The 26,624-nt window shown below is 31.2% G+C and overlaps 3 protein-coding genes and 1 long non-coding RNA gene across 5 annotated transcripts; all 4 read left to right on the top strand.

Annotated features, from left to right (window-relative positions):
• Positions 1-1,221, top strand: LOC121212183 (protein CASPARIAN STRIP INTEGRITY FACTOR 1). Its single transcript, XM_041084520.1, has 3 exons — positions 1-153; positions 351-406; positions 857-1,221. The coding sequence occupies exons 1-3, from the start codon at positions 84-86 to the stop codon at positions 974-976; spliced, it is 246 nt and encodes an 81-aa protein (XP_040940454.1). The 5' UTR covers positions 1-83; the 3' UTR covers positions 977-1,221.
• A 5,687-nt stretch (positions 1,222-6,908) lies between these two features.
• LOC107913550 (uncharacterized) lies at positions 6,909-10,918 on the top strand. 2 transcript variants are annotated; one of them, XM_041084519.1, is made up of 5 exons: positions 6,909-7,133; positions 7,790-8,243; positions 9,104-9,150; positions 9,250-10,219; positions 10,594-10,918. In XM_041084519.1, exons 2-4 carry the CDS (start codon positions 7,928-7,930, stop codon positions 10,195-10,197), a joined length of 1,311 nt encoding a protein of 436 aa, XP_040940453.1. In that variant the 5' UTR covers positions 6,909-7,133; positions 7,790-7,927; the 3' UTR covers positions 10,198-10,219; positions 10,594-10,918. The 2 variants fall into 2 exon arrangements, with proteins under 2 accessions (XP_040940453.1, XP_040940452.1); XM_041084518.1 differs by having other exon boundaries at positions 6,921-7,133; positions 7,799-8,243.
• Positions 10,919-12,012: 1,094 nt separating this feature from the next.
• On the top strand, positions 12,013-14,762 carry LOC121212181 (probable receptor-like protein kinase At4g39110). Its single transcript, XM_041084517.1, has one exon. It carries the CDS (start codon positions 12,013-12,015, stop codon positions 14,512-14,514), a length of 2,502 nt encoding a protein of 833 aa, XP_040940451.1. The 3' UTR covers positions 14,515-14,762.
• Positions 14,763-25,701: 10,939 nt separating this feature from the next.
• LOC107911430 (uncharacterized) lies at positions 25,702-26,624 on the top strand. Its single transcript, XR_001687883.2, has 2 exons — positions 25,702-26,129; positions 26,355-26,624. It is a non-coding gene; the product is annotated as an uncharacterized lncRNA (long non-coding RNA).

Below are 26,624 nucleotides of genomic sequence, written 5' to 3'. Positions count from 1 at the left end.
TCATTTGGTTCATATTCTACCTTGAATGAGAAAATAAAAAGCTTCTGAAATATTAGCAAAAAAGAAAAAAAAATAGTGTAAACATGCATGTGAAGAAGATTGTTCTACTTTTTGTCATGGTTTCAGCTTTTCTTTTATCAACTTCAATGGCAGGTGGGTTCTTTCTTCAATGTCTCTTTTTTTTTTGTGCTGCAGCTTTAATCTGGTGCAAAAGTCATGCACGCTTTGTCCACGAAATCTTTGTATCGGGTTACTTAATGATCAATCGATTTCATCACTTTAAAACTACAAAAAACAAGAGTTGTTTAGGGTTTATAATACATAAACAGTTTGACGACAAAATTTTACAGGTCGACGACCCAAGTTCCTGAACTTGTTGGCTGAGGAAACGGATGCAAGCTTTGAGGTTTGTGCATTTCATATACTGTATGTGTATAATTATAATTATATATATATGGTTTAACCAGTAGTATCTTAGTTTGGGTTTAACCTTCCATGGCGGTTCCCGCCAACTCTTGGGAGGAAGTTGGCTTTGGAATGAAAAAATTGCTTGTGCTTGAAGAACTGTTGACCAAAAATTCATTTTTAGGTGGTGTCAATCATAACCTTTAATCATGGTTGACAAAGGCTTGAAATGTGATGATAATTTATTATAATTTATTATTTTTTAAAATATGGTTGACAAATTTGATGATAATTTATATATATAAACCCCAAAGTTTTTTACCTATTAAAAATTATTAACTAAACCCACTTTTTCTGTTTAGTTTTTTCATTAAAATTTCCCTTAATTGACATATTTACTTTGTGTTTTGTGGTTTAATCATTTTTAAAAAAAATATAAATTAAAAAACAGGATAGTGGTGAAGCAAGTGCAGTCCATGAACGGCTGCTTAGAGCAAACACGAGAGACTACGGGAAATATGATCCATCACCAGCACTTGTCAAGCCTCCTTTTAAGGTTATAAATAATTGATCATCATCAACACAACTTGGCTGCTGGCATCCTATCATATATTACTTAAATAAATGAACCACTATAATTAGGGTTTATTTTATGTTATATTATATGCCATATTATTATAAACCCTATGTATTAGCTTTATAATTAGGATGTTTACTTTTTCAGATGTGATTTGGATTCGAATCATGCAAATTGAGTTGTTGTTATAACTTTGTCCTCCTTTTATTGTAATTCACAAAAAAAGAAAGTTGTAGCTATTATAGCTGTAGATATTCTATTAGATACAATATGTTAATGTTTATAATGTAATATATATGTGAAATTAATAAATAAAATAATTAAATGTTTATTAATTTTTTTAGTTTTACATCAGTTTAAGTGAATCATATATATGTGTGTGTGAAAATTATTTTATACAAGGGGGAGATGGGGCCCTTGACCCAAAAATATAAAATTACAATTCAACCCCTCATAAATAAAGAAATTATAAGTTAATATATGGTAAAATTACATTTTGACCCATAATAATGGGAAAAATTGTTTAATCCTTTAAAAAATAATGAAATCATAAATGAATATATGATAAAATTATATTTTGACCTCTAAAAAAATTATAATTCAATTTTGACCCGTCCTAAATTAGTTTTTGGATTTACCCTTGTTTAAAAGTTTTACCAACAAGATAAAAGGGGTAAATATCAAATTTATACATGAACTTTGGTTTGGTGTAATTATATGCAAGAAACTTGAATTGTGGTTCATATGTGTACTTAAAGCTTTGATTTTGATTCAATCATACACATTTAAAGAAATAAATACATACATTTATTTTCATATTGGATCAATATAATTGTTTGTGTATGCAATATATCAACGTAAGACAGTGTTAATTCGATAATATTGTCGGTGATTTGTGAAAATTGACTCAGATCAAAATTTTATGTATGGAATTGAACAAAATCAAAATCTACATATAATATTATATATTGGATCAAAGCTCATATATGATTTTGATATTTATCCCCAAATTTAAACGGGTGACATGCACTCTTTTAAGGTGTAATCAAATACCAACAAGTGGTTGGATGCGATGGTAAGACACATTGCACTCTTAAGGGAAGGGGAAGGGCTTAGGTTCGAACATTGGAGACGATGTTGTTGGAAGGGACAATCCCGAACCTCGAACATGAACCATAAAACGGAGATGAATAATATATAAAAAAACATATAACAATATTAAAACTTTGCTTAAAAATTAATAATGGATTCAGCCCACCCTTTTAACTCTTAATGCCTTCACATGGGCCATCTCGACTCCAAGGACTCAGTTTCTTTTACATAATTATAACTATATTTAACACGAAATAATTGTAATTATAATTAATTATTACAATCAAAAATCAAAATTAATAATAAAAAATATATTAGTCTTTGAATTCCTTTAAATAATAAAAAAATCAAATCATGTATTTAGTCTTTGAATTCCTTTAAATTTTAGTGTAAACTATAAAAATATTCACTTTTGTTTGCAACAAATTACATTTTAGTCAATTATGTTTGAAATGTTACGTATTAATCACTTACATTATGATTTTATTACAAAGCGGTCACTCTACCGTTAAACTCCGTTACCTTCCTAACAACAGTCCTACGTGGTAATCCAAATGGGTTTTAAATGTCAATTTGGATGTTTAGTTGATGGGATAAAAAATATTTTTAATTAAATAATTTTAATTTGGAGTGCCACATAGGACATCCAAGTTGACATTTAAAACCCATTTGGACTGCCATGTAGGAACATTGTTAGTAAGGTAATGGAGCTTAATGGTAAAGTGACCACTTCGTAACAAAACGATAACATAAGTGACTAAAACGTAACATTTCAAACATAAGTGACTATTTTTACAGTTTACCCTAAATTTTAATTGCTTCAGCATTATTCATATTATATTATGGTATACCCACAATGAAAATAAAAAAATTATATAAAACTATAATTGTAAAAAAAATTACGTGAAATTTAAATGAAATTTTAGTTGGAACGATAATGTTTAGGCTTTAAAGATCATGACTAAGTTTAAATCCCAAGTATTTTACAGTTTTATAGAAAAATCTAAAAAAAAATACCATTAAATCAATATCTATTACTTCGTTAAAAAAAAAAGAAAAAAGAGTTTTAGTCATTTTTCAACTGAATTAATGTTTGGTTAACTTATGGTACCGATTCAAATTAAAATTTTAAGTATAAACTTAATCGTTAAATGATTAGTTAATATCAATCTAATTGGTAAATGTTAATGAGTATTGTTATCTATATCGACCAATAGACAATTAGAACTCAATTTATTTAAAATGATAATGTAGGAATAAATATTAATTTAAGTACAAAAAATAAATATCTGAACAAAGTATTGGTTTAGTGATAACTTGTACGTGAATCCAAGTGTTAGTATATTATTTAGGTTCTGATTTTTATATCAACAGTTCGAATTAAAATTAATCATTACAAACATTGAATTAAATAAAATCGAGAGCCTCAATCTTATCATTGACCCAATATCTCATTAGCCTTTCCTCATATAACTTTTTAAAATAATGAGGTGCTAATAAGGCTTTGATTAAAATGACAAGGAGATCTTAAGAGGTTGAGATATTGAACATTAAGGTTTGAGTTTCAATTAGACCTGATCATGGGTTAGATTTTGACAAAAATATAGGCTTTAAAAATTAGTTTGGACAAGAAAATAAGGCCTATTTAGAAAATGAGTCGAGCCTCGGGAAATTTTTTTTGGCCCGGGCCGAATTTGACAAAAAAAAGTTATATTATTATTTGTTGGTATGTTGCTATTTTGCTACTATTTCGCTATTATATTGCTACAATTTTGTTGTTGTTATTGTTTGAATATTGTATAATTTTTGTTTTATATTAATTTTCTACCATTTTTGTTATTTAAGTATAAATAATTTTTTAAAAATATGTATTTTCAATTTGTTGAGAAACATTTAAATTAATACGAATATGATTTTTTGAACTGTCTCAACCCAACCCAACCCATTATCAACTCTAGTTTTAGCAATGTAATCTATGTGTAATTGAATTAATTTTGGTTAAATTAATTATTCAATTTAATACTTAAATAATTTATATTTATTATTTATTTAAAAAAGAAATATATATATATATATTTTGAGGCCAACCATCCCAAAAATACAAATGTATTGTGAGACAAATTAAAAGTAGCGTACATTTTGGGCTAAAAAAGGGCAGTTGCCCCCATTACTTAAAATTTGCATAGAAATTTGTTCATGAAATCCCCTCAAAACCCCCATCACTATCGAGTTATGTCCATCTTAGATTATCAACACCTTTCTTTCCTTTTTATTTATTTTATTTATTTTTTAATTTTTAAAAAGGTTTTTATTTTACCTAATCTCATTTGATATTGATGTTTTATTTGTCATCTCTCAATCAAGTTTAAACCCCACACGCCAAAACTTTTGTTTTATTTTTTATATCTATTTATAAAGTTAATACATTTTTTTATAAAAATGAACCAAATACTAATAGTGACATATAACATTTATTATATAGTTGAATTTTAAAATTATATTCAATATTTAAAATAGAATATATATATATATATTTTAAATGAATTTGAGATTTAATTTTTCTCTTTTATTTTCAGTTTAAAAATAAAAATTTTCATCATATGTGTATGTATGTTATATATTGTATTTTTCGATTTTTCTTTTTTCAGTTAAACTCTGTTTTTAATTTCTCACTTAAGCTCTGATTAGTGTGAGTTATTTTAATATTATTTGACCTACAAATTTAGCCTATAAATAGGCCATCTTTCCACCTTAGAAATATAACTTATTACACATTTAGCTATTAGTTTTTACAAGTTTTCAGAAAATTTTATGTTTATATTTTGAGGGTTCTTATTTTGAGTTTTGAGATTTAGTTTTATCTTCATCTTTTGTACTATTTTTTATTGCCGTTTTAGTGAAATTATCTTTACTTGTGATTTTTTATCTATTTTAGAAGTGTTTTTTCACATAAATGTTTTGTGTTCATTGCTTAAACCGGGTTAATCCTTAATACACATGTATGTATGTGGAAACTACGTATTTAGAACATAGAGTTGTATTTTTAAAAATAACATATAATAAATAAACGTATGGTTTGAAACTAATTAATAATAGCACATGAAATGTGAGCAATTTTAAAATGAAACAGATAGATTAAATTATGGGTAAAACGAATTTAAACACTAAATTTATCAAATTAAGAATATTCAATGCACTATAATTATTTATTATGGTGTTGTCATCAAACATGAGTTATTGTTAAATTGTGACATCAACTCAGTCGATAACATTGGCATTATATATAATTATGGAGATAATAAAATTAAAATATACAAAATACTTTTAAGATAAAATTTTAGTTGAGTAGTAAAATGATAGATTTTTTTACTCAAAAGTCATGTTTTCAACTTTAGACCCTAAACCGTAACCGTATATAATTATTTGTTTTTGTAAATAAAAAGATTGAAACTACCTTAAAATAATATAATTTATTTTAAATTAAAAAATATTTTTATAATTTTTCGAATTAATACTCGGTTGACTTGTAATATCATATTTAAAAAAATCATCAACAATAGTCAATAATTAAACTAAAATCTAAAAATAAAAAAATAAATTGTAAATTTTATAAATAAATTTTTTTTAAAATTAACTAAAAACGAATAACAATCGTTCAACTACTTATAGAATTCAATAAAGCTAACTATTATTAACATAATAAAGACAATTTAATAATGAAGAACCTTTTTAATTGAAAAAAAAAAGAATAATCAAATAAAAATAATTCATGATGATACTTTGGTTTCTTGTGACGTGAAAAAAGCATGAGGATGCGTAGTGCGCACTCCGCGTACCTAGTAAGAAACCACCGTGTCCGTTTGTTAGCTCTCTATATTAGTTTCAATTATTTTTCAAATAAATTTTCAAAAAAGAAACAAAAAAAAAACATTTTTTTTCTTAACTTTTTTCTGGTGCAGTTTTCTTAAATGAATTAACCGCACAAATTAACTAGGTACAAGCTAATGCAAGCACGGAATCCGAATCACTTGCTACCGAAGTATAACTAAGTTCAGCACAAATGCCGTCAAATAGGGATTTAATAGCTGATAGGGTTAATTCCACCAAACAACCTGAATTATCACCTAAATTCTATATTAGTCCTTAAGCCTCGAAGCATTTTAATCAAGCCCTCATACTTTCAGTATTGATTAATCAAGTTTTCTCGAAGGACTAATTATTAATTTAAGCACTGAACGTGAATCAAATTATAAACATATGTGTACTTATCATAAAAATAATTTGAATCAAACTTATTTAAAAAAGATAAATATGTTTATAATTTGATCTACATGTTTTAGATGTTCTTAACATCAAATTTGAGTTGGCATTTAAAAGTTAAAGCTAATGGCAAGACCGATAAAAGGGTTTGATTTGATATTTCGAGGATTCAGTTAAAACATTTTGAAGTTTAGAGTACAATAGTTAATTCTATTTCTATTAAAATTTTGGTGTGTTTTGACCATTTCAATGCATACCAATCTATAATATTAGTGTAAAATTTTATTATTTATCTTAATTATTTATATATATATTGATATAATTTTGATTATCTTAATTTGAAGATCAATCATGGCTTCGTCCAATTAAAAAATAACACATTATTTTTTAATTTAAGAGTTTAGCCTAAATATACATATAATATGAGAAAAATGATGACATATCCTCCCTTAATTGGACGAGATTATAAATGATATAATGGAAAGAATCCGTAAAATAACTAAACCTCAGAATATTTGATGCAGTAATAAATAAGTAAAGACTTAATAATTAATAAAGGACTTCAACGTCGGTAGCTAAACAGATTCTAACGACGTTAAATAAAGCCGTCTAAAACGACTTCACTCTTTTCTCCTCTTTCTGCCCTGAAAATACTTAAAGAAGCAAAAGTTGAAACGAAGAACAAAGCAGCCTTATTTTAAAACACTCTGCTCTCTATTTACAAATACGCCGCCGTCTATCGGAGCTCAGAGAGGAACGGTTCGATTGCCGACGGTTTTGATTTATCTTGGTCCGATATGTAAGAATTGTTTAGTTGTCAACTATTATTTATTTGATTTTTTTTCTCCTTAAATATAGATGTTTTAGATTTTGATTTTGATTTATGATTTTTTGCCGTGGTTATCTTGACCTGGACCGAGGATTACTGTTACTTAGGCATTTATTTCGGATCTCCTCTTCACCTTTACAGTGATTTGATTTTGTTCGTTTTACTATATTTAGGGTTTTTCCCAATCAATGATATTGATTATTAATATATATATTTTTTGTAATTGAATTCACTCTTATTTAGTCCCTAGAAATAAGCTAATTGATCTATGCTTGTTTTTTCCTCATCTTTTTTTCAAAATATAAAATAAAATTGGTGAATTGTTTTTCTGTTATCTTATGCTCTCTCTTGAGTTTTGAGTGAGTTGGTGAGCGTACTAACAGTGTTCTTCTGAGCTATTTCGCTTTGTCTCTCTACTATCTATTAACTGATTGAAGTTCATTTTACTATCAATATTGGTAATTGCTTTATTTCTTAAAAAGGGGGGGAGGTTAATCTCGACTTCCTTTTTGGTGGGTGTTTTTTAAGGATTAAATTTAGGTTTTAAAATCAAGTGCAATGAATTTAACTAGTACTTTATTTTGTAATTTATCGATATGCTTATTGAATTCTTTTTTTGGTGTTAGTAATTGAAGGTGTTTGGAGCCGGTTGTTTTCCTTATGCAGTAACACCTATGCTAATTTTGATCGAGTTCATTTGCCGGGCAATGTGAATGGTGGTTGTTTGAATACTTTTAGAGAATTAGTTTGTGTTGGGGTGGATCATGGGGGCTGCATGTTGTGTTGCTGCTAGAGACAAAACTATCGTAAATGGATCAGGTAGTGAGGTTTTACATAGGAATATAAGGTATTCTCCAACTTGGAGTTTTCGTTGGGATAACCGAGGGCGTGTAGCTGGTGAAGACACTTCTATAAGTTGGTTTTCGGATGCAGTTAGTCGGAATGATGGATCAGAGATCAAATATGAATCTGCATGTGTATCAGAGGATGGAAATTCATCGGAGAGTTTTCAGTCTCGTACCTGGCAAAAGTCCCCAACTTCTGAAGGAACTGCTGGACATGCAAGAACTCCTGCTTCAGGTAACCTACTGGGATTCTGGTATTATTGTGAACCATACGGTATCTGGAAATGTAGAAGTTAGTTTTGAATGGTAAACTAGTTTCCTGTTATGATGTTACCATATGAGAGCATAACTGAATTAGATAGACAAGAACTAGCTGTGAATGAAAAAGTATAAGGAATATAAACAAAGAAAGGTGCTTCTGAGTTCTGACTAAATCTTAAAAAATGAGGAGCTCAAGCTCTCACATTTAGTCGAAGTGAGATATAATGTATAAATTCAGTTAAAAGAAAATTTTCTGAGTATGCCTTCTCAAGATGTCTACCTTTCCTACTGTAATGTACTTGGTTACATCATTTGATAATATCCTTAAAATCTAGTTTAGTAAGGGAGTTGCATGCATGACTGGATTAACCTTGGCCTATTGGTTGGAGAATGGTCTATTTTGAAAGGCCATTGCTTCTGGCCTTTGTGTTTTCGCCTTCAAGCAACCTTTTGCCTCTTGGATGGTCCCACTACCTTGATTATGTTACATAAACTGGGTGAGTAGTGTGTCAATTCTTCATCTTAATTCAGTTTTCCTTTTTTTTTTGGGGGGGGGTCATGCGGAGCTTTGTAAAGGATGGGTGCAATACAATTTTCCTTCATTACTATGAACAGGATATGTATGGGGTCTAGAGGGTCTCCTTTTATTTTTGTGTGGCAGGTGGAGGGTGTCGGGCCTAAGGTTTCCTCACTTGTCTCTTTGTTTTCATTCATCTCATGGAAAAGAAAAAGTCAATCTGTTCAACGGTGGCCATGTCATTCTATAAATTTGTTGGTTAAGAAAGGTCCTCTTGGAGTTGTTTTATCTAACATTCTTTTACATATATTATGCAGATCAATCTATTTCTAGAAATATCTCTGTTGATGTGAACTTAGAGCAGGTAAACTCTTTCCCTTAGGAGGCAGTTTCATGCCTGCTTCCAACTCTGTGATAACTTCTTAATGTTACATCCTTTTGAGAAATCTGGATCATGTTTCAGGTGAAGGAGTCGGTAGAATCCCCTGTGGCTTCTTATCCGTCTCCCTCAAAGTTATCACATTCTTTGCCATCAGCTTCCTCGTTGGCAACATCCCCTTTGTCTTCCCAAAGTCATGTGCATCCTACTGGTTCAACAATAACGAGGTGGCCTCTCAGATCTCCTGGACATCATCTATTGCGACAAGTATCTGATAACCGAATTCTAGGACTAAAGTCACCTAATGGATACTCAGTTGGTGAGGAAAGGCTTGTAATGCCTTCATGGAGCAATGAATCAACTGGGGGCTCTCGGGGTGGTTCTTCTGATGGTTGGTCTATGCAGGCCTTTTCTGAATTTATGCCTCCATCTCGTAGGGAAAGGTGGTCTTTTGATAATGACACATGGGGTTTCCAACGTGAGAAAATAAGCAAACCCAGTGGCCGAATCTCTGCACCGCCGTCTGTTGATCTGCAAACATGTGGTGTTTGCTCCAAGCTGTTATCAGAAAAATCTTTGTGGAGCACTCAGAAGATTATTATTAGCAATGATCTTTCTGTTGTTGCAGTACTAACTTGTGGCCATGTTTACCATGCTGAATGTTTGGAAAATATGACCCCTGAAATTGACAAGTACGACCCTGCTTGTCCAATATGCACGTTGGGGGAGAAGAAGACACATAAATTATCTGAGAAAGCATTTAAAGCAGAAATGGATTTTAAGGCCAAAATCAACAAGAAATCAAGGAGCCGGGTTGTTGATAGTGATATGGACGTGGATCCTATTGTATTTAATCGTCTGAAAAGCAGTGGAAATGAAGGGAAGGCCTCCAGTTCAAGCATGAAAAGCTCCTTGGGCAAGCCTTTCCTGAAGAAACACTTCTCCTTTGGATCAAAGGGAAGTAGATCCCCTTCAGAGAATCATTCTAACTGGAAAAAGGGATTTTTCTGGGCCAAATCTAGTAGGATCTAAAGTTCTTGTCTGCTGCTAGAAGGTTGGTATCTCTTAGACTGATGTACCATTTTTCCTCGGTTCTTTTCATGAGCTTAAGTCTAAAACTGCAAATGCAATCCATCTTTGCTTTGGAGCTTTTGAAGGAACAGAAATCAATTGATTTTGATACCTCAAAATACCCAAGCTAGATATCGAAATCTTCAAATCTTCGGTTTTTTTTTTTCTTACATTTCCTTAACTGCCCATAAATCCTGCAAACCCCAAACTAACTAAATTGAAGTATTACGCGCATAAGTGCGTTCAAATCCATATCCTTTAGAACTTAGTTGGCCAAATCTTTGGTTTCTTGGGTAGGCCTTGTGATTTTTTTTAATGTTTTTTCCATACAGATTCTAATTGTCTTCTCCTGTGCAGTTGTGTTGGATATATAGGGATTGCACATGGTGGTGCAGGATGCTATTCTTGAAGAATTCTTGACTTCTGAAGTTTTTCAACAGTGTCATATCTCATGGGACTCGCACTGTAAAGAAGAAAAATGGAAATTATAGGTGAAAAAAATAGGCTCAACAGGAAGAAACGTTTAAGCAATGAAATATATAAATATAATATAGTATATATATATGATAACATCAGTGATGATGTTCTTATTTTGTACAGACTGATCTGGTGTCGTGTTTCTTGCTTGGATTGCATTCATACACGAATTGATTCAATATGAAATCCCTGTGTGGTTAATTGATTCTTGATCTTTTTGGAAGTTAAATTTTTTTTTCCTTTTGGGCTTTGGCCATTTTTTATTAACCCCTTTACCCAAGAGGCAAAGACCAGACGAAATGCTCTCATCAATCCACTTAGACAAGTCAAAGTCTAGTGGATCCAGTTGTTCTTAAATATGTTCAATACGGGTCGGGTCATTAGTTAGGGTCAAGTTTAGGTGATTTTAATTTTGACTCTTTTTTATTTTTTAAGTAACTTATTTGAATCGGTCTTTGAAAATTGGAAAGGTGGTTAGAAGTTAGTTACATTTCATTTCGAGATTAGTTTGTTGTTTTATCTAAATTTATTTAGTTTAATTATGAAATGCTATTATATTTTGTTTGTTAAAACTTAATTTATCAATAAGGAAATTAACAGTTTAGTAGCTTAGCTTTAGCTTGTTGGGCAATTTATATCCATGAATTTAATAAAAATAATCTGTTTATGAAATTAACAGAAATTAAAGAAATAGGAAAAATAAAATTAATGTCTATCAATAACAGAAGGTTTTTTTTTTAAAAAGATTATTAATTAATTTTCCCTCCGGCGTTTTGTACCAAAAAGGATAATAATAACATGAGTAATTTTTCAGTTTTGTAAATTAAATTAAAAGAATTTACCTTTTTTGTTCTTTAAATAAAAAAAATTGGAAAATGAAAATCTCATCATGGTGACGACACATTGAATAAAAATTACATGGACTATTAAAAGAAAGGGAGGAAATTATGTTAGGCATTTGACGATGTCTAATGACTGACAAACAAGCTAAAAATGGAGATAAATGCAAACAAATTCTCAACCAAAGCAATGACAAAAGAATCAAACAAAACGAAATACAAACATTGGTTCACAAATTTGAGACTTGCAAAATCCAATTCCTGTTGTCAATTAGATTTCCACCATTGATATCCAAAAACAACAGCAACAAAAACAAGCCAACCCTGTTTCATAAAATTAACACCATTACCTTATGTTTTCCAAAGAACCCTTTTTGTTGGTTCATTTTTTATGGAAACATCCATCCCTCATTCAGAAGGGATGGAGATAGAAAAGAACGCATCATTATCATCATCACCAATGGCTATCCTCGTGGTTACCATGTTGTTATGGAGCTTGATTTCATGCCCCAGCAGTGTTTACGGCATCGCAACCGGCCCTTTCACCCCTACTGACAACATCCTCATCGACTGTGGAGCTAACTCTGCACCCAAAGTCCCTGATGGAAGGCCCTACAAAACAGACCAAGAAGCGTCTCAGTTGTTGGACACCAAGGATGATACTCAAGTCTCTGCCTCCAATGTTGATCTTCCTACCCCTTTGTTCTTAAACGCCAAGGTTTTCCCACAAGAAGCCACCTACACGTTCGCGTTGAAACGCCCCGGTTTCCATTGGCTCCGTCTCTATTTCTATGCCATTAAAGATAACAAGTATGATCTACAACAATCAACCTTCTCTGTGTCTGCCAACCAGTATGCTATCCTTCATAACTTCAAGGTTACCAATGCTACCATACCTGTTCTCAAGGAGTACCTTATTAACATGAATGACCCTAATTTCCTTCTCAAGTTTACTCCTCTGAAGAATTCCTTCGCTTTCGTTAATGCCATCGAGGTGGTTTCGGTGCCAGATACCTTGATCGTCGACACCGGCAGTTCCCTTACCCCGGTGAACTCCATTTCCGGTTTAACCCAGCATGGTTACCAAGTTGTTTATAGGTTGAACATGGGGGGTCCTTTGATCACCCCAGTGAATGACACCCTAGGGAGGACTTGGATACCTGATACTCATTATCTTAAAGATAAAAACTTCGCTAAACAGGCCTCTACTTTATCATCTGCAGTCAGCTACACCGATCAAATGACCCCGTGGATAGCACCGCCCACTGTGTATTCATCTCTCATCGAGATGGCGGTGGCTGATAACAAGACGGTGAACCCAAACTTCAATGTGACATGGCAGTTGGAAGTTGATGAAGCATTTGATTACTTGATTAGGTTGCATTTTTGTGACATTGTTAGCAAGACACTCGGTGACCTGTATTTCAATGTATACATCTGTGGTAAAATGGCTATTTCCCAGTTGGATTTGTCGAGCATGACAGGTCAGTTGGCCGTTCCGTACTACAAAGATATAGTGGTGAATGCTTCCACCCTCAGCAATGGACTTTCGGTTCAGATCGGTCCATTGAGCCAGGGTGCCAGAATAAAAAATGCGATTCTTAATGGCTTGGAGGTGATGAAAATGAGCAACGCGGCTGATAGTCTAGATGGGGAATTCAGTGTCGATGGAAGCTCGAGCTCGAGCAACAAGGGTGCGGTGGCCGTCGTTGGTTTCGCCATGATGTTCGGCGCTTTTGTTGGTCTTGGTGCAATGGTTATTAGATGGAAGAGGAGGCCCCAAGATTGGCAAAGGAGGAACAGCTTTTCTTCATGGCTGCTTCCACTCCATGCTGGAGATAGTAGCTCCTTGAGCAAATCTGGCGGTTCTCAAAAGCACTCTTCAACACTAGGCTTAGGCCGTTATTTCTCCCTGGCAGAGTTGCAAGAAGCAACCAAGAACTTTGACTCGAACGCCATCATTGGTGTCGGTGGGTTCGGCAATGTGTATTTAGGCACGATCGATGATGGGACGCAAGTTGCTGTCAAGAGAGGGAACCCGCAATCCGAGCAAGGTATCACAGAGTTCCACACAGAAATCCAGATGTTGTCAAAGCTAAGGCATAGGCACTTGGTCTCACTGATTGGTTATTGTGATGAGAACAGTGAAATGATCCTGGTTTATGAATACATGTCCAATGGGCCTTTCAGGGATCACTTGTATGGAAAAGAGTTGCCATCGTTATCATGGAAGCAAAGGCTTGAGATCTGCATCGGAGCGGCTCGGGGGCTTCACTACCTTCATACCGGTACCGCACAAGGGATCATTCACCGTGATGTTAAGACCACCAACATATTGCTTGATGATGCCTTTGTTGCCAAGGTTGCCGACTTTGGGCTATCAAAAGACACACCTATGGGGCAGAATCATGTTAGCACTGCAGTGAAAGGCAGCTTTGGGTACTTAGACCCTGAGTATTTCAGGAGGCAGCAACTAACAGAAAAATCGGATGTTTACTCATTCGGCGTCGTTCTCCTCGAATCCTTATGCGCAAGGCCTGCCATTAACCCACGGTTGCCAAGAGAGCAGGTTAGCTTAGCTGAATGGGCAATGCAATGGAAAAGAAAGGGGTTGCTTGAAAAGATCATTGATCCTCAGCTTGTTGGTGCCATCGATGCTGAATCAATGAACAAATTTGCGGAGGCTGCTGAGAAGTGCTTGGCTGAATATGGTGTTGACAGGCCTTCCATGGGGGATGTTTTATGGAACTTGGAACATGCTTTGCAGTTGCAAGAATCGTCCTCAGTGGGAAAATCAGAGGAAGCCGCCGCCCCTGTGCAGCCTTCTCCACCGGCTCCAACCGTCACTCCTCCATCTGATACTAACCTTCCATCTCCTCACCCAGAAACCAACACAGGTCGGAACATTGAACACTCAGGAACTGCCATATTTGCACAATTTCAAGGGATGAATGGTCGATAAAATAACTGGTGGCTCGATAATTAGGATTATGAATTCAGCCATTTCACATGATGCAACAGTCACCAACATCTACATACTCAACCCTCTCTATAACAGCTACTTGTTGATATATTTCGTAATAATAATTAAGTTTTTAGAAAAATTAATTTTTTATATTTTATTTTAATTATTTATAGGAGAAAAGATGGCATAAAAGTGTGATTCTAAGTTATCTTTATCCCTTTGCAATGAGAGAATGACAAATCAGATTTTCCTCTTAATTTTCAGCATTTTTCTCCTAAAAATGTTCAAATCAAACTAAAAATACTAAAAATCTCAGCAGGAAAATTTTGATTTGTCATTCTCCCATCGGAGAGGGATAAGAATGACTTGAAATCACAGTTTCATACAATCTTTTCTACTCTTTATAGCAACTTTTCTCTTATAACAACAACATTCATAATTATGAAGTACGTTATTTATTAAATTAAGTCTCTATAATAGCATAGGATCTAAATTATTATCTAAAATTATGGTTATTTCATATAAACAAGCCTATTAATTATTAAATGATTAAATTTCACATGAAAAAAAACTATTAATCATATTTTATTAAATGAGATAATCTTCAATAAATGGAATTAAAGATATCGATTCAATAAGCTATTAAAATCCCTAACAAAATTTTTATTATGAATTTACAACATCATAAACTTATAAATTAATTACTTGAATTTATTAACTCATGATAAATTAATTAATTTAATTTGATAACTCATATAAATTAATTGAACTTTATAATTAATCATGCGAAAAAATGTAAAATAGAAGCTGCATAAAATCAACAATACATGCACCTGTAATACGTCTTTTAATTTTATTGATTTGATTCTTGATTTTCTTTTTTTTAAATATAATCTCACTTTCTTTATTCGATAGAAATTCACTATATAAATAATCACCTCTCTATAACAGCATGTTGTTATAAGTGTAAAATAACCATTTTTTTTATAATAGATAAAATTGAACAAATAAATAGTACTCCTATAAAATGAGTTCACCATATTTCATCTAAAATCTATTTTCTTCTGTGGTGTGGGGTATTCAATTTCTAAAACTTAAAACTTATATCAAAATATTTCATATGATTTTTATATGTGCATTAAAATACTATTTAATTTATTTTTCATATTATATTATCATATGATTGTATTACTTTCAATCTTTATTAATGACAAATCTTGACTTTTAACTCGAATAATCTCTTCATCTAAACCTTTTCATCACAAAAAATGGTAAATTACAAAAAAAATTACTTTTGTTTACCTTAAATTACATTTTAATCCTTTATGTTTGAAATATTATGTTTTAGTCATTTATGTTATCGTTTTGTTATAGAGTGGTCACTCTACCATTAAGCTCTGTTACCTCCCTAACAGCGGTCCTACATGGTAGCCCAAATGAGTTTTAAATGCCAATTTGAATGTTTTACATGGTAGTCCAAATTAAATTTATTTAATTAAAAACTTATTTTCATCCCAACAATTGGACAGCTAAGTTGGCATTTAAAATCTATTTGGATTGCCACATAGGATTGTCATTAGGGAGGTAAGGGAGTTTAACGGTAAAATGACCATTTCATAACAAAACGATAACGTGAATGATTAAAACGTAACATTTCAAACATAAGTGACTAAAATGTAATATGAGACAAACAAAAATAACTATTTTTATAGTTTACTTTAAAAAATTGATTAAAAGAAAAGTTTTAAGCATGGGTCAAGATCAATTTGGTTGATTAAATCATTATCAATTCTACACGTTTCCCAATTTTTTTTTGTAATCTATACTATTTATTCAAGCTAACCAAATATAAATTTAGTAATGTTCTTAAAATAAAATCGATAATTAATTCGATTGGATGTTTAAATTATTAAAAATCTCATAAAAATAAAAAAAAATATCAAAAAAATTATAAAATCTGATTAAACTGTCAGTTCAACTAGTTTTTTTAGTTCAATTCAATCGATTCATATTAATTTGCAAGTCAACCAATGTTTTAGCCCTCTCTTTAGGTTGGTACCTCAAGCGGTTTTTGATCTGATCGATTGATTCAATCCAATTCAAACATTACAATTTAGTTGGAAAAATAATCAGAAAACAATTTTTTTTAAATAACAAATCAAGGGTAAAAAAACCATTAGTAAAAAATGAAAAAAAATAAATTAAACCATTATAAAAGTGCACCTATTAATGGCAAAAAAAAAAAACTAGACCTTTTCATTAATAGAAACCATTACTTGACTGGTTTAACTGATAAAGGCACGGATAATACGTTGTATGGCACATGGAAGGATGCTAATGTAGTATGTTACGTTAGCAAAAAAAATTCAAATATATATATTTTAAAATATTTATTAAAAAAATTTTAAAATTAATTAATAAAAATTACATCTGAAATGAAACTGGACATATGATTCGAGTTTAAAACTAAAAAAAAATTAAAATTATTTGAAAATTATAAAATTTATAAAAAAAAAACTCCAAGTTTATATATATATATATAACTTTTATTAATCATTTGTATATATTTGAATTTAAATAACTTTAAATTAATATATATATATAACTTTTATTAATCATTTGTATATATTTGAATTTAAATAACTTTAAATTAATATATATATATAACTTTTATTAATCATTTGTATATATTTGAATTTAAATAACTTTAAATTAATAATTTTTATATTCAAATTTTATAAGCAGCTATGCATGATAAATGAAAAGAATGTGCTGAATGTGCACATTCAGCAATGTAAATGGTTGTGACTATATAAACTCAATAAAGGTATTTTCACTATTCTATTTCTTTTTAAGACTTGTATTCTAAAAGCACAAATAAAAGCTTTAAACAGAGTGAATCACGCTTCAATTCTATTTTTATTTCCCACAATTTCCCTTTTTTACATCACAAGTTTTCTTCATTGTACCAAAATTTATAACAGATGCTTCATTGCACTCGATTCATGACTGCCCCTTCGCTTTTCAGGTTTGACAACAAATTGCCCCTTCTTCAACTCAGGTTTGGTTTTTCTCTCCTAACTTATTCGACTGGTTGGTTGTTGTTAACCTGAAGGTTACTGATGAAATAACCAAAGTTGATTTTCCTTATAATACACTTTTTGCAATAGTTTGTTGGGAACTCTAGAAACAAAGGAACTTTAGGATCTTCCAAGACGTTTTGCTCATTTAAGGAACCCGTAGATGTAGTTTTTGCTTTAAAAATTTGGAGACACTACCTATACAAAGAAAAATGTCATGCCTTCACTAATCACAAAAGTTTAAAATATTTGTTGACACAAAACTAAATTTGAGATAGCATAGGTGACTTGAATGCTTAAAAATTATGATCTAATTATAGATTATCATTCTGGGAAAGTTAATGTTGTGGATGACACCCTGAGTCGGAAATTTTTATTTGCTTTGAAAACAATAAATGCACATTTGATAGTTGAGTGTGATGGCTCTATCTTAGCCAAGTTGAGAGTTAAACCTATATTTCTACAGAAGATTCGATATCTTTAAAAATGTGATAGCAGGCTTAAAGCTCAACGGAAACTAGCTGAAGGTGATCAAACTAGAGATTTCAATATAATTGGTGATGGGAGTTTATACTTTCAAAATAGATTGTGTGTTCCAGATGATTCGGCGTTAAAGAGAAATTCTCCACGAGGCTCATAGCATTTTGTACGCGAGGTGGAAACAAAATATATAATAATTTAAAATTATTATATTGATAGTCAAGCATTAGAAAGGAGATAACCGAATACAAAGCCAAGTATTTGGTGTGTCAACAATTTAAGGTGGAACATCAAGTCCCTTCAGGATTATTACAACTTATGATGATTCCTGAATGGAAGTAGAAATAAATCACTATGGATTTTTGTAACTCCCCTCACCCGTATCCAAAGCCGGGACAGGGTTCGAGGTGTTACCGGACTTAAACATTCACAACATGTAAAACCGGGCCACAAAATTTTTGTCCAAAATTAAAACATCTTAAACACATGCATATCGTCCCTTATACAAGCTTTCGAAGCCTATAACATACATTGAGGTGGTTCGGGACTAAACCAAGAACTTTGAAAATCTATGGGCAACTTAACTAATTTTCTTGCTTTGGAGAGTCACACGCCCGTGTGGTCACACACGTCCTTGTAGCTTGGGACACACCCGTGTCCTGTGCCCATGAAGCTCTCTGTCCATTTGGTCATGAACAAGTTAGGGTCACACGGTCAAGGCACACGCCCGTGTGCTTAAGCCGTGTGTCACACACGGCATAGACACACGCCTGTGTATCTATCCATGTGGACAATTTTAAGGCTATTTTCCAAGCCAATTGTCACCCTTAATTACCTACATACACTTATACATTTTCATAACTGTAAGGATTTTAACCCGATTAAGTAACGAACAAGAAAATAGCAGAATAAATTGAGAAATTGAACACACAAATTTAACGTGGAAAAACCCCTCCAAAGAGGATAAAAAACCACGGGCAAAGATAATTTTACTATAATGGCAAAAGAACGAAGAGTACAAAAGATGGCGATAAAAACTAAACCTCGAAAACCTGAAAACAAAGAACCCACAAAACGTAAACACAAAATTCTCTAAATGTGTTATGAGTTCTAATCTCTAATGGGTGTATTTTCTAAGGTTGTAAAAGAGCCTATTTATAGGCTAAATTCATAGATCAAATAATAATAAAATAATCTAAACTAATCAGTGTTTGATTGAAACAAGTAAACAGAGTTTAACTGAAAGACTATTTTTCAAATTTGACTAAAAATAGGTGTCATATTTGACAATAACAATTGACATGGCATATTTGAGTAATTACATATTCACAATCAAGACACAAGCATGACATTCACACAACAACACATAACATATTACCAACCATGCATGGCACACAAGCATATGCACATCACCAATATCAGACATAACATGAATAGCTAGATTTATAAGTCAGAATCATTAGCTCACTAAAGACCAATATGTTTGGCCAAATTATAATAACACATGTTATAAAACTAGGTCCCTATACATGCCACTCACTTGATAATTCTAGCATATGTGTTTATACTCTCAAGGTGTTGGTTTGATAGTGTGATGCTGCCTCCGACGATCTTCAACCATGAGCTAACCTGACAACACTAAAAGAAATGGATAGGAGGGGGTAAGCGTTACGCTTAGTAAGCTCGCATGAAAATAATAAGCAATTTACTAATATGCTTTTCATAGTAAAACTAACCCAATTGTATATTTACACATGTTCCGGTTAAGCTGCTTTCTTGAGTTACAGTCACTAAATCATTTATATCTGGAGTTACGGAACTTAAAATTAAGATCCGTGAATTTTCCCAGAAACTAGACTCATATATTTTTCCACCATAAAATTTTCGGAATTTTTGGTTCAGCCAATAAGTACAGTTTATTATTCAAATTCTCCCCTGTTTTGCTATTTGACAGCTTTGACCTTTCTTTACTAAAATTTATTTATCTCATAGTAAAAAACTCAGATAATGTTCCCGTCTATTTCTCCTAAAATTAGACTCATTAAGGATTTTATTCATATTATTTATAACTCATAATTATTTTTTTACATTTTCTAGTGATTTTCCCAAGTCAGAACAGGGAATTTCGAACTCATTCTAACTCTATCTCACAAGAATTCAAATATCTCATAATACAAAATTATTTTGCTTACACCGTTTCCTTTATGTGAAACTAGACTCATTAAGATTTAATTTCATATATTATTCAGCCTCTAATTCGACTTCCACCATTTATGGTGATTTTTCAAAGTCAGGCTACTGCTGCTGTTTAACACTATTTCGGTGCAAAAATCTCAATAGCTATCATAATTCCATTGTCACATTGATCATGGACTCATTATTTCATAAATCTCCTATTCAATTACACAATGTAAGTTAACATGATATTACAACACAATTCATAATCATAAGCATGAGGATGTTTCATCTTTCAAATCTTTTCACTTGTTCATCATGTATACACATACATATGAATGAATTCGCTTACTCATCATTTATCACATTTCAATAAGGCATCACTTATGAGTATAATGTACGTACCTATACATATCCATAGCATATCAATTAACTTTACCTTTATCACCACACCCATTTCGGGACTTTCATCGCATTATTCATTATAATACCCGTTGAATTTCCGATGGACCTTTCCTTTTCCAGTTGTACACTCGAGGTGTACGTTTCTTTCCGAGTGGTACACACAAAGTATACCTTTTATTTTCATATGATATACACAAAGTATTCCTTTCCTTTTCAAATGGTATACACAAAGTATACCTAACCTTTTCAAATGGTATACACAAAGTATACCTTTCTTTCCAAATTCGATAGCCGAAGCTATCCCTTTTCACATTTGATAGCCGAAGCTATCCCTTTTCACATTTGATAGCCGAAGCTATCCCTTTTCACATTTGATAGTCAAAGCTATCCATTTTCACATTCGATAGCCGAAGCTATCTCTTTTCACATTTGATAGCCAAAGCTATCCCTTTTCACATTCGACAGCCGAAACTATCGCTTTTCACATTGTACACACAAGGTGTACATTTCCTTTTCATAATGAGATCAAAAGATTACCCTTTCGGGACAACCTTTCTGCAACACATGCAGGACCTCATTTACACGGTAACCAATCATTTCATTTAAATATCATATTCCATCAAATTTCCATTAACATCAGATTCATTACAATTATAACAAGATATATTTCATGTATAACAATAATAACATGAATAATAGGCTTATTAAATCACGCGAACTTACCTTGGATCCAGAAATGACAATTTACCATTCTAGTCCATAACCTTGTATTTTCTCAATTTAAACCCAAATCTCGATTTCATTGATCTATAATATCACATCTAGCCTACTAATTAGTCACAATATTCATATGGGTCTAAAAATCATATTTTTACAAATTTTAATTTTGACCCCTAAACTTTTGTATATTTGCACTTTTGCCTCAAGGTTCGAAAATTAAACTTCTTCCTATTTTATTATGTTTTATGACATGCTGGTCATTTTTCCCTTCTATAGAAACATCAAATTCTCACTTTAACATGTACTTATGAACATTAGGTATTTTTACCGATTATGTCGTTTTACTTGTTTTCACGTAAAATCGCTTAGCAAAAGTTGTTTAACACAATTTCAAGCTGCATATTCTACCATTAAACATCAAAATACATGCATATCATTCATGGGTAAATTTTTAAACAAAAATTCTAGCTCAAAATAATGGTAGAAATGAGCAGATCATGTTACCGGCATTTTAAAAATACATAGAACATTAAAAACGAAGTTCAGAATCACTTACTATTAAGCTTGGAAGCTTCGCCAAACCCTAACCATGGCTGCTCTTGGTACATTCTGCTGTAGCAAGAAGAAAGGGGCACATTTGGGGTTTAAAATTTGTCTTTAAATTCATTTTACCCCTAAATGACCAAAATGCCGTTCTTATTATTCTTTCAAATTTTACCCAACCAAGGGCATTTTTGTCCAAAAAGTTATACAATGGTTTAATTATCATTTAAGGACCTCCCATTTAAAATTTCATGACAATTAGACACCTCTAACATGTAAAACTCAACTTTTGTACTTTTTACAATTTAGTCCTTTTTACTAAATTGAGTGCCCAAACGTTGAAATTTTCGAATGAAATTTTCATGAAATCATTTCGTGAAATCGTAGACCATAAAAATATAATAAAAATGAAATTTTACTCATCAGATTTGTGGTCCAGAAACCACTGTTCCGACTAATCCCAAAATCGGGATGTTACAATTTTATAACAATGTTGTCATTATCGCAAAAAAAAAATCATTTGAGTGAAACTTGACAAGTTAACAAAGTCCACACATTTCTTTCTGGTGAGAGTTGATTATTCACTAGAGAGATTGGTTGAATTGTATATTTCGGAGATCGTGAGTCTACATGGTGCACCATTATCTATCATTTCAAATCAATATCTAAAATTTCCCTCTAAATTTTGAAGTAAACTGCATGAAACTTTGAGCACAAAGTTGAATTTTAGTATGACATTTTATCCCCAAACTGATGATCAATTTGAATGAGTAATCCAAGTATTCAAAGACATGTTGCTATATTAAATTTGAAAGAAACCGAGAAAGATTCTTTATCAAGCTTGATAAAGTTAGAAGTCAACTCCCTTCCTGTTCCACTTTCATGTGTTGTAGTAGGCATCATGAAAATGATTACAACCTTAAAATTGTTAGTGCAGAATTTCAATGAGGAAAATTTTAAACACACGAACAACAATTCAAACAAAAAAAAATGAAGCAATAAGACAATGCTCCAAGGCGTGCATCAAGTCACGATCTTTAAAATTCTATCCGCCCTTACCCATACTTGGTGTGTAAATGAGTTTCAAGCAAATGAATTTCGATGATACAATGAAGCTCAATGACTATTTATGTTCTGCACTGACAAAAAATAATTCACTAAGCACTGAGCAAAGTATAACAAGAAAGCCAAATTCTATAAAGAATTAAATTCTTTATAAAACAATCTAATAGTAGTAGAAGATGGAGGAATGATAGAAATAGCTTTTTGAAATCTCACTAAAAAATAATCCTCATGTCTCTTCATAGAAACATAACTATTCAACTAATATCTCATAACTTTCAAGTAATATTGCTTGTATAATTATAATTCTTTGTCACAAATCAAGTAATACAACTCCTGGTCAATAACCAAAAGATATTACACCTTTAAATATGTTCCAACAATAGTTTAGATTAAACTACAACGATCGAGTGAATATGTCTTAAAATTACTACAGCCTAAGTTTAGTTGTCAAATTTTGAAGCCCGCAAGTAACACTTTTTGTAGCAAGTTATTTCTAACTTGTTTTATAAATTTGAATTGAGATAAATTTTAAAATTATATATGAATTTTGATTTAATATGTAATTGTATATATAAATTTTAATTTAGTAAAATTATATATTTATAAAACTCTAATTATGGTTCAAATGTATACTTGAAACTTTAATTTTAATTTAATCATATACATTAAAAAAATAAATACATCAATTTATTTTTATATTAGATAAATATAATTATTTATGTATGTAATATATAAATGTAAAATGATGTTATATCAATAACTGTATTAATAATTTATAAAAATTAAATCAAATGAAAATTATATATATAAAATTACATAAAATCAAAATTTATGTAATTAAAGTTGATGCATATTTTAAGATTTAACCCTCTGAATTTTGGGTATCTTGGAAAGCTAGTGTTGATTTGGGCCCAAATAAGGCTCTTGCATTTGTCTTGGTTTCTTACCTTAATTTTATGTGTATTTTGATGTTTCTGTTAGAATTTTGTGCCCTCTAATTTTTACATTTATTATATATATTCGACCTAAATAATTAATAAAATTTTCATACATTATTAATTATTTTATGCGCATTTATCTTCGCTTTGGTTTTTGCATCTACAGCAATTGCTAAAAGCATATATATATCTATAATCTATCCATCGTTTAACAAAGGTTTAAACTAATAATAAGCTACATAACAAAATTTATTGTGGAAACCATTTTTTTATTTTTGAAAAACGGAGATTGACTTTAAAATGAGGTATGGAATCGTCACCGATCTTTTTCAAGTGGTGATCGGATCACCTTGAGATTGATCATTTTAATAAAACATTTTGATTTATTTAAACAATAATTTTGGGTCTACGAAATTCGAGAAAAAATGTTCAGGAGTCGGTTATGCACAAGGAAGGGTTAGCACCCTCGTAAGGCTCAAAATTGGCACAAATCGACTAATTAATGTCCTAACGTTGAAAATTTGAAGAAAAATGTTAAAACATGATCCCTTTAAAAATGTGCGAACAACTCGAGTTGGATTCTAAGATTCACTCGTTCCAAAGGAATAAAATACCACATCCAGCACGTTAGGATACAATATTCTAAGCTTCCAAAAAACTGAGATCACCTCATAATTTCCAAAACATGCAACGAAGTTTGAAAGGGTATTTGGTCATTTGGTCAAACGGTAAATCGAAACCCAACACATTAGGGCACAATTTTCCAAATTTCTAAACACGAAATATTGCATTGTTAAAAAACTCATGAATAAAGTGCAATAATTAAATGAAATGCATTTATTTAAGACTATGATTCATTAATAAAACCATTACACCAATGAAATATAAATACAAATGCTAAATGATAATTCGCATTGCACGACATGCCAACCTCCATTGCAAATATAAATGCTTAAGGAAAAATGTAATAATAACATAATTAATATCTCACATAGTACTAAAACAATGTCAAGGATTACATAAAAAGAATGATAAAATATGAAAATTTCAATCTAAAAAAGAAGTAAATAACAGTTCAAAAAACAAAAATATATACACGTAAAATAAAAGCTAAGAAACAAAACAAGACTTTTTATAAAGGAAATCAAATATATAATAAAGTATATAAAATTAGTGACATATATAAAAAAACAATTATTTTTTTAAAAATGATGAAATTAGAATGGATAATATATATATATGTATATATAAATAAAATAAAACATCCAAAAACTTGAGTAAATAGTGCAGCAATTTAAAAATGAATTATGTGATAAATTTTACAAAAGAATAATAAATACACATACATGATAATATAAGGTAAATATTTAAAATGAATAAAAAACCATAAATAAATAATAAAACAATAACAAAAACAAATTTTGAATTACAATTTTTTAAAAAAACTATGCAACATATATAAAAGATAATAATTAATAAGTCGAATAATATATAAACAAAATGTGTAACAATTCAAAAATAAAATTCAAGACTTTAAAAGTAAATAATCATAAAAAAAAATGATACATATAAAAAAATATGAAAACAGTTGTAACTAACTAATATATACAAATATCTAAAGTTGATAATATATAAGTTTAACATAAATAATATACATGAAAGAAAATTAATTGAAATAAATAATATATGGGGAAATTCAAAATAAATAATAATAAAACAAAAAAAGTAATAAATAAATAAATTAAGAAAGGTTAAGGACCAAAATAAGATGCGCACAAAAGAACAAGGATTAAAAATGAAAATGTTCCAAATCACAAAACGCACTACACAAGCGCAAACTAAATTGAAATATTGTGCAAACTTTAGGGAGAAATTGAAAGAAACATAACAGGTTAAATTGAAGGTGGCGCAAAGTAGGAAGGGCTGGCCACGTAAATTAACTATTTAAGGGGAAAATGCACGTGGACCAGGTCAAACACGCGGACTGCCCCTCCCCCCAAAGGTGTTGTCTTAAAATTTTAAGTAAACCTTTTATTTTATTTCTTTTTTCTAAAATATAGAAAAACTTTTACAAAACCCAAAGCCGCCTTTTTTTAACCCTTTCTGCTAGGGTTTCATCTCCAAAAACATGCAGCCGTCGAACCACCACCGCACGGTGACTGACGGTGCACCGATCACCACTGATTTCCCGACTATGCCGACGGAGGTTTGCTAAGTGCTCTCACTTCTTCTTTTTATTACTCTTTGCACACCAAAATAAATAGAAACTCAATAAACAGAATTAATCAAAAATCACCTTTCAAATTTTCTTTGCACTTGTTTCTTTGCAATTGATTTTTGTGTATATTATTGTATTCCCCGCAACCAGAAAATGTTACATTCTTTGTGGCTTTATATAGCCATTTTACAACTGTTTTGTACATGTTTGGAGGTATGGCGGACGTGGCTCGGATGTGGTACATGTTTGGGTAGTGAACGGTGGTGGAGGAAGTGGGCGGTGGAGTGGCGCACGACATGGGCGGTGCCTAAAGCACTTAGAGGGCTAGGGTTTTCCCTCCTTGCTTATTTTTTGATTTGTTGTGGGCTAAATTTTGGGCCTGTTTAATTTGGGTTTGTTTAATATAATTGATTTATATTTTGGGCCGGATAAAATTTAGGCCCTATATTTATTTTTTAATATAAAAAAATAATTTAAGTTAAA

The sequence above is a fragment of the Gossypium hirsutum genome, chromosome A13 (genome assembly GCF_007990345.1).
Source record: "Gossypium hirsutum isolate 1008001.06 chromosome A13, Gossypium_hirsutum_v2.1, whole genome shotgun sequence".
Taxonomy (NCBI): domain Eukaryota; kingdom Viridiplantae; phylum Streptophyta; class Magnoliopsida; order Malvales; family Malvaceae; genus Gossypium; species Gossypium hirsutum.
The sequence above is the reverse complement of the archived record's forward strand: the minus strand, read 5'-3'. Positions and strand labels throughout refer to the sequence as shown.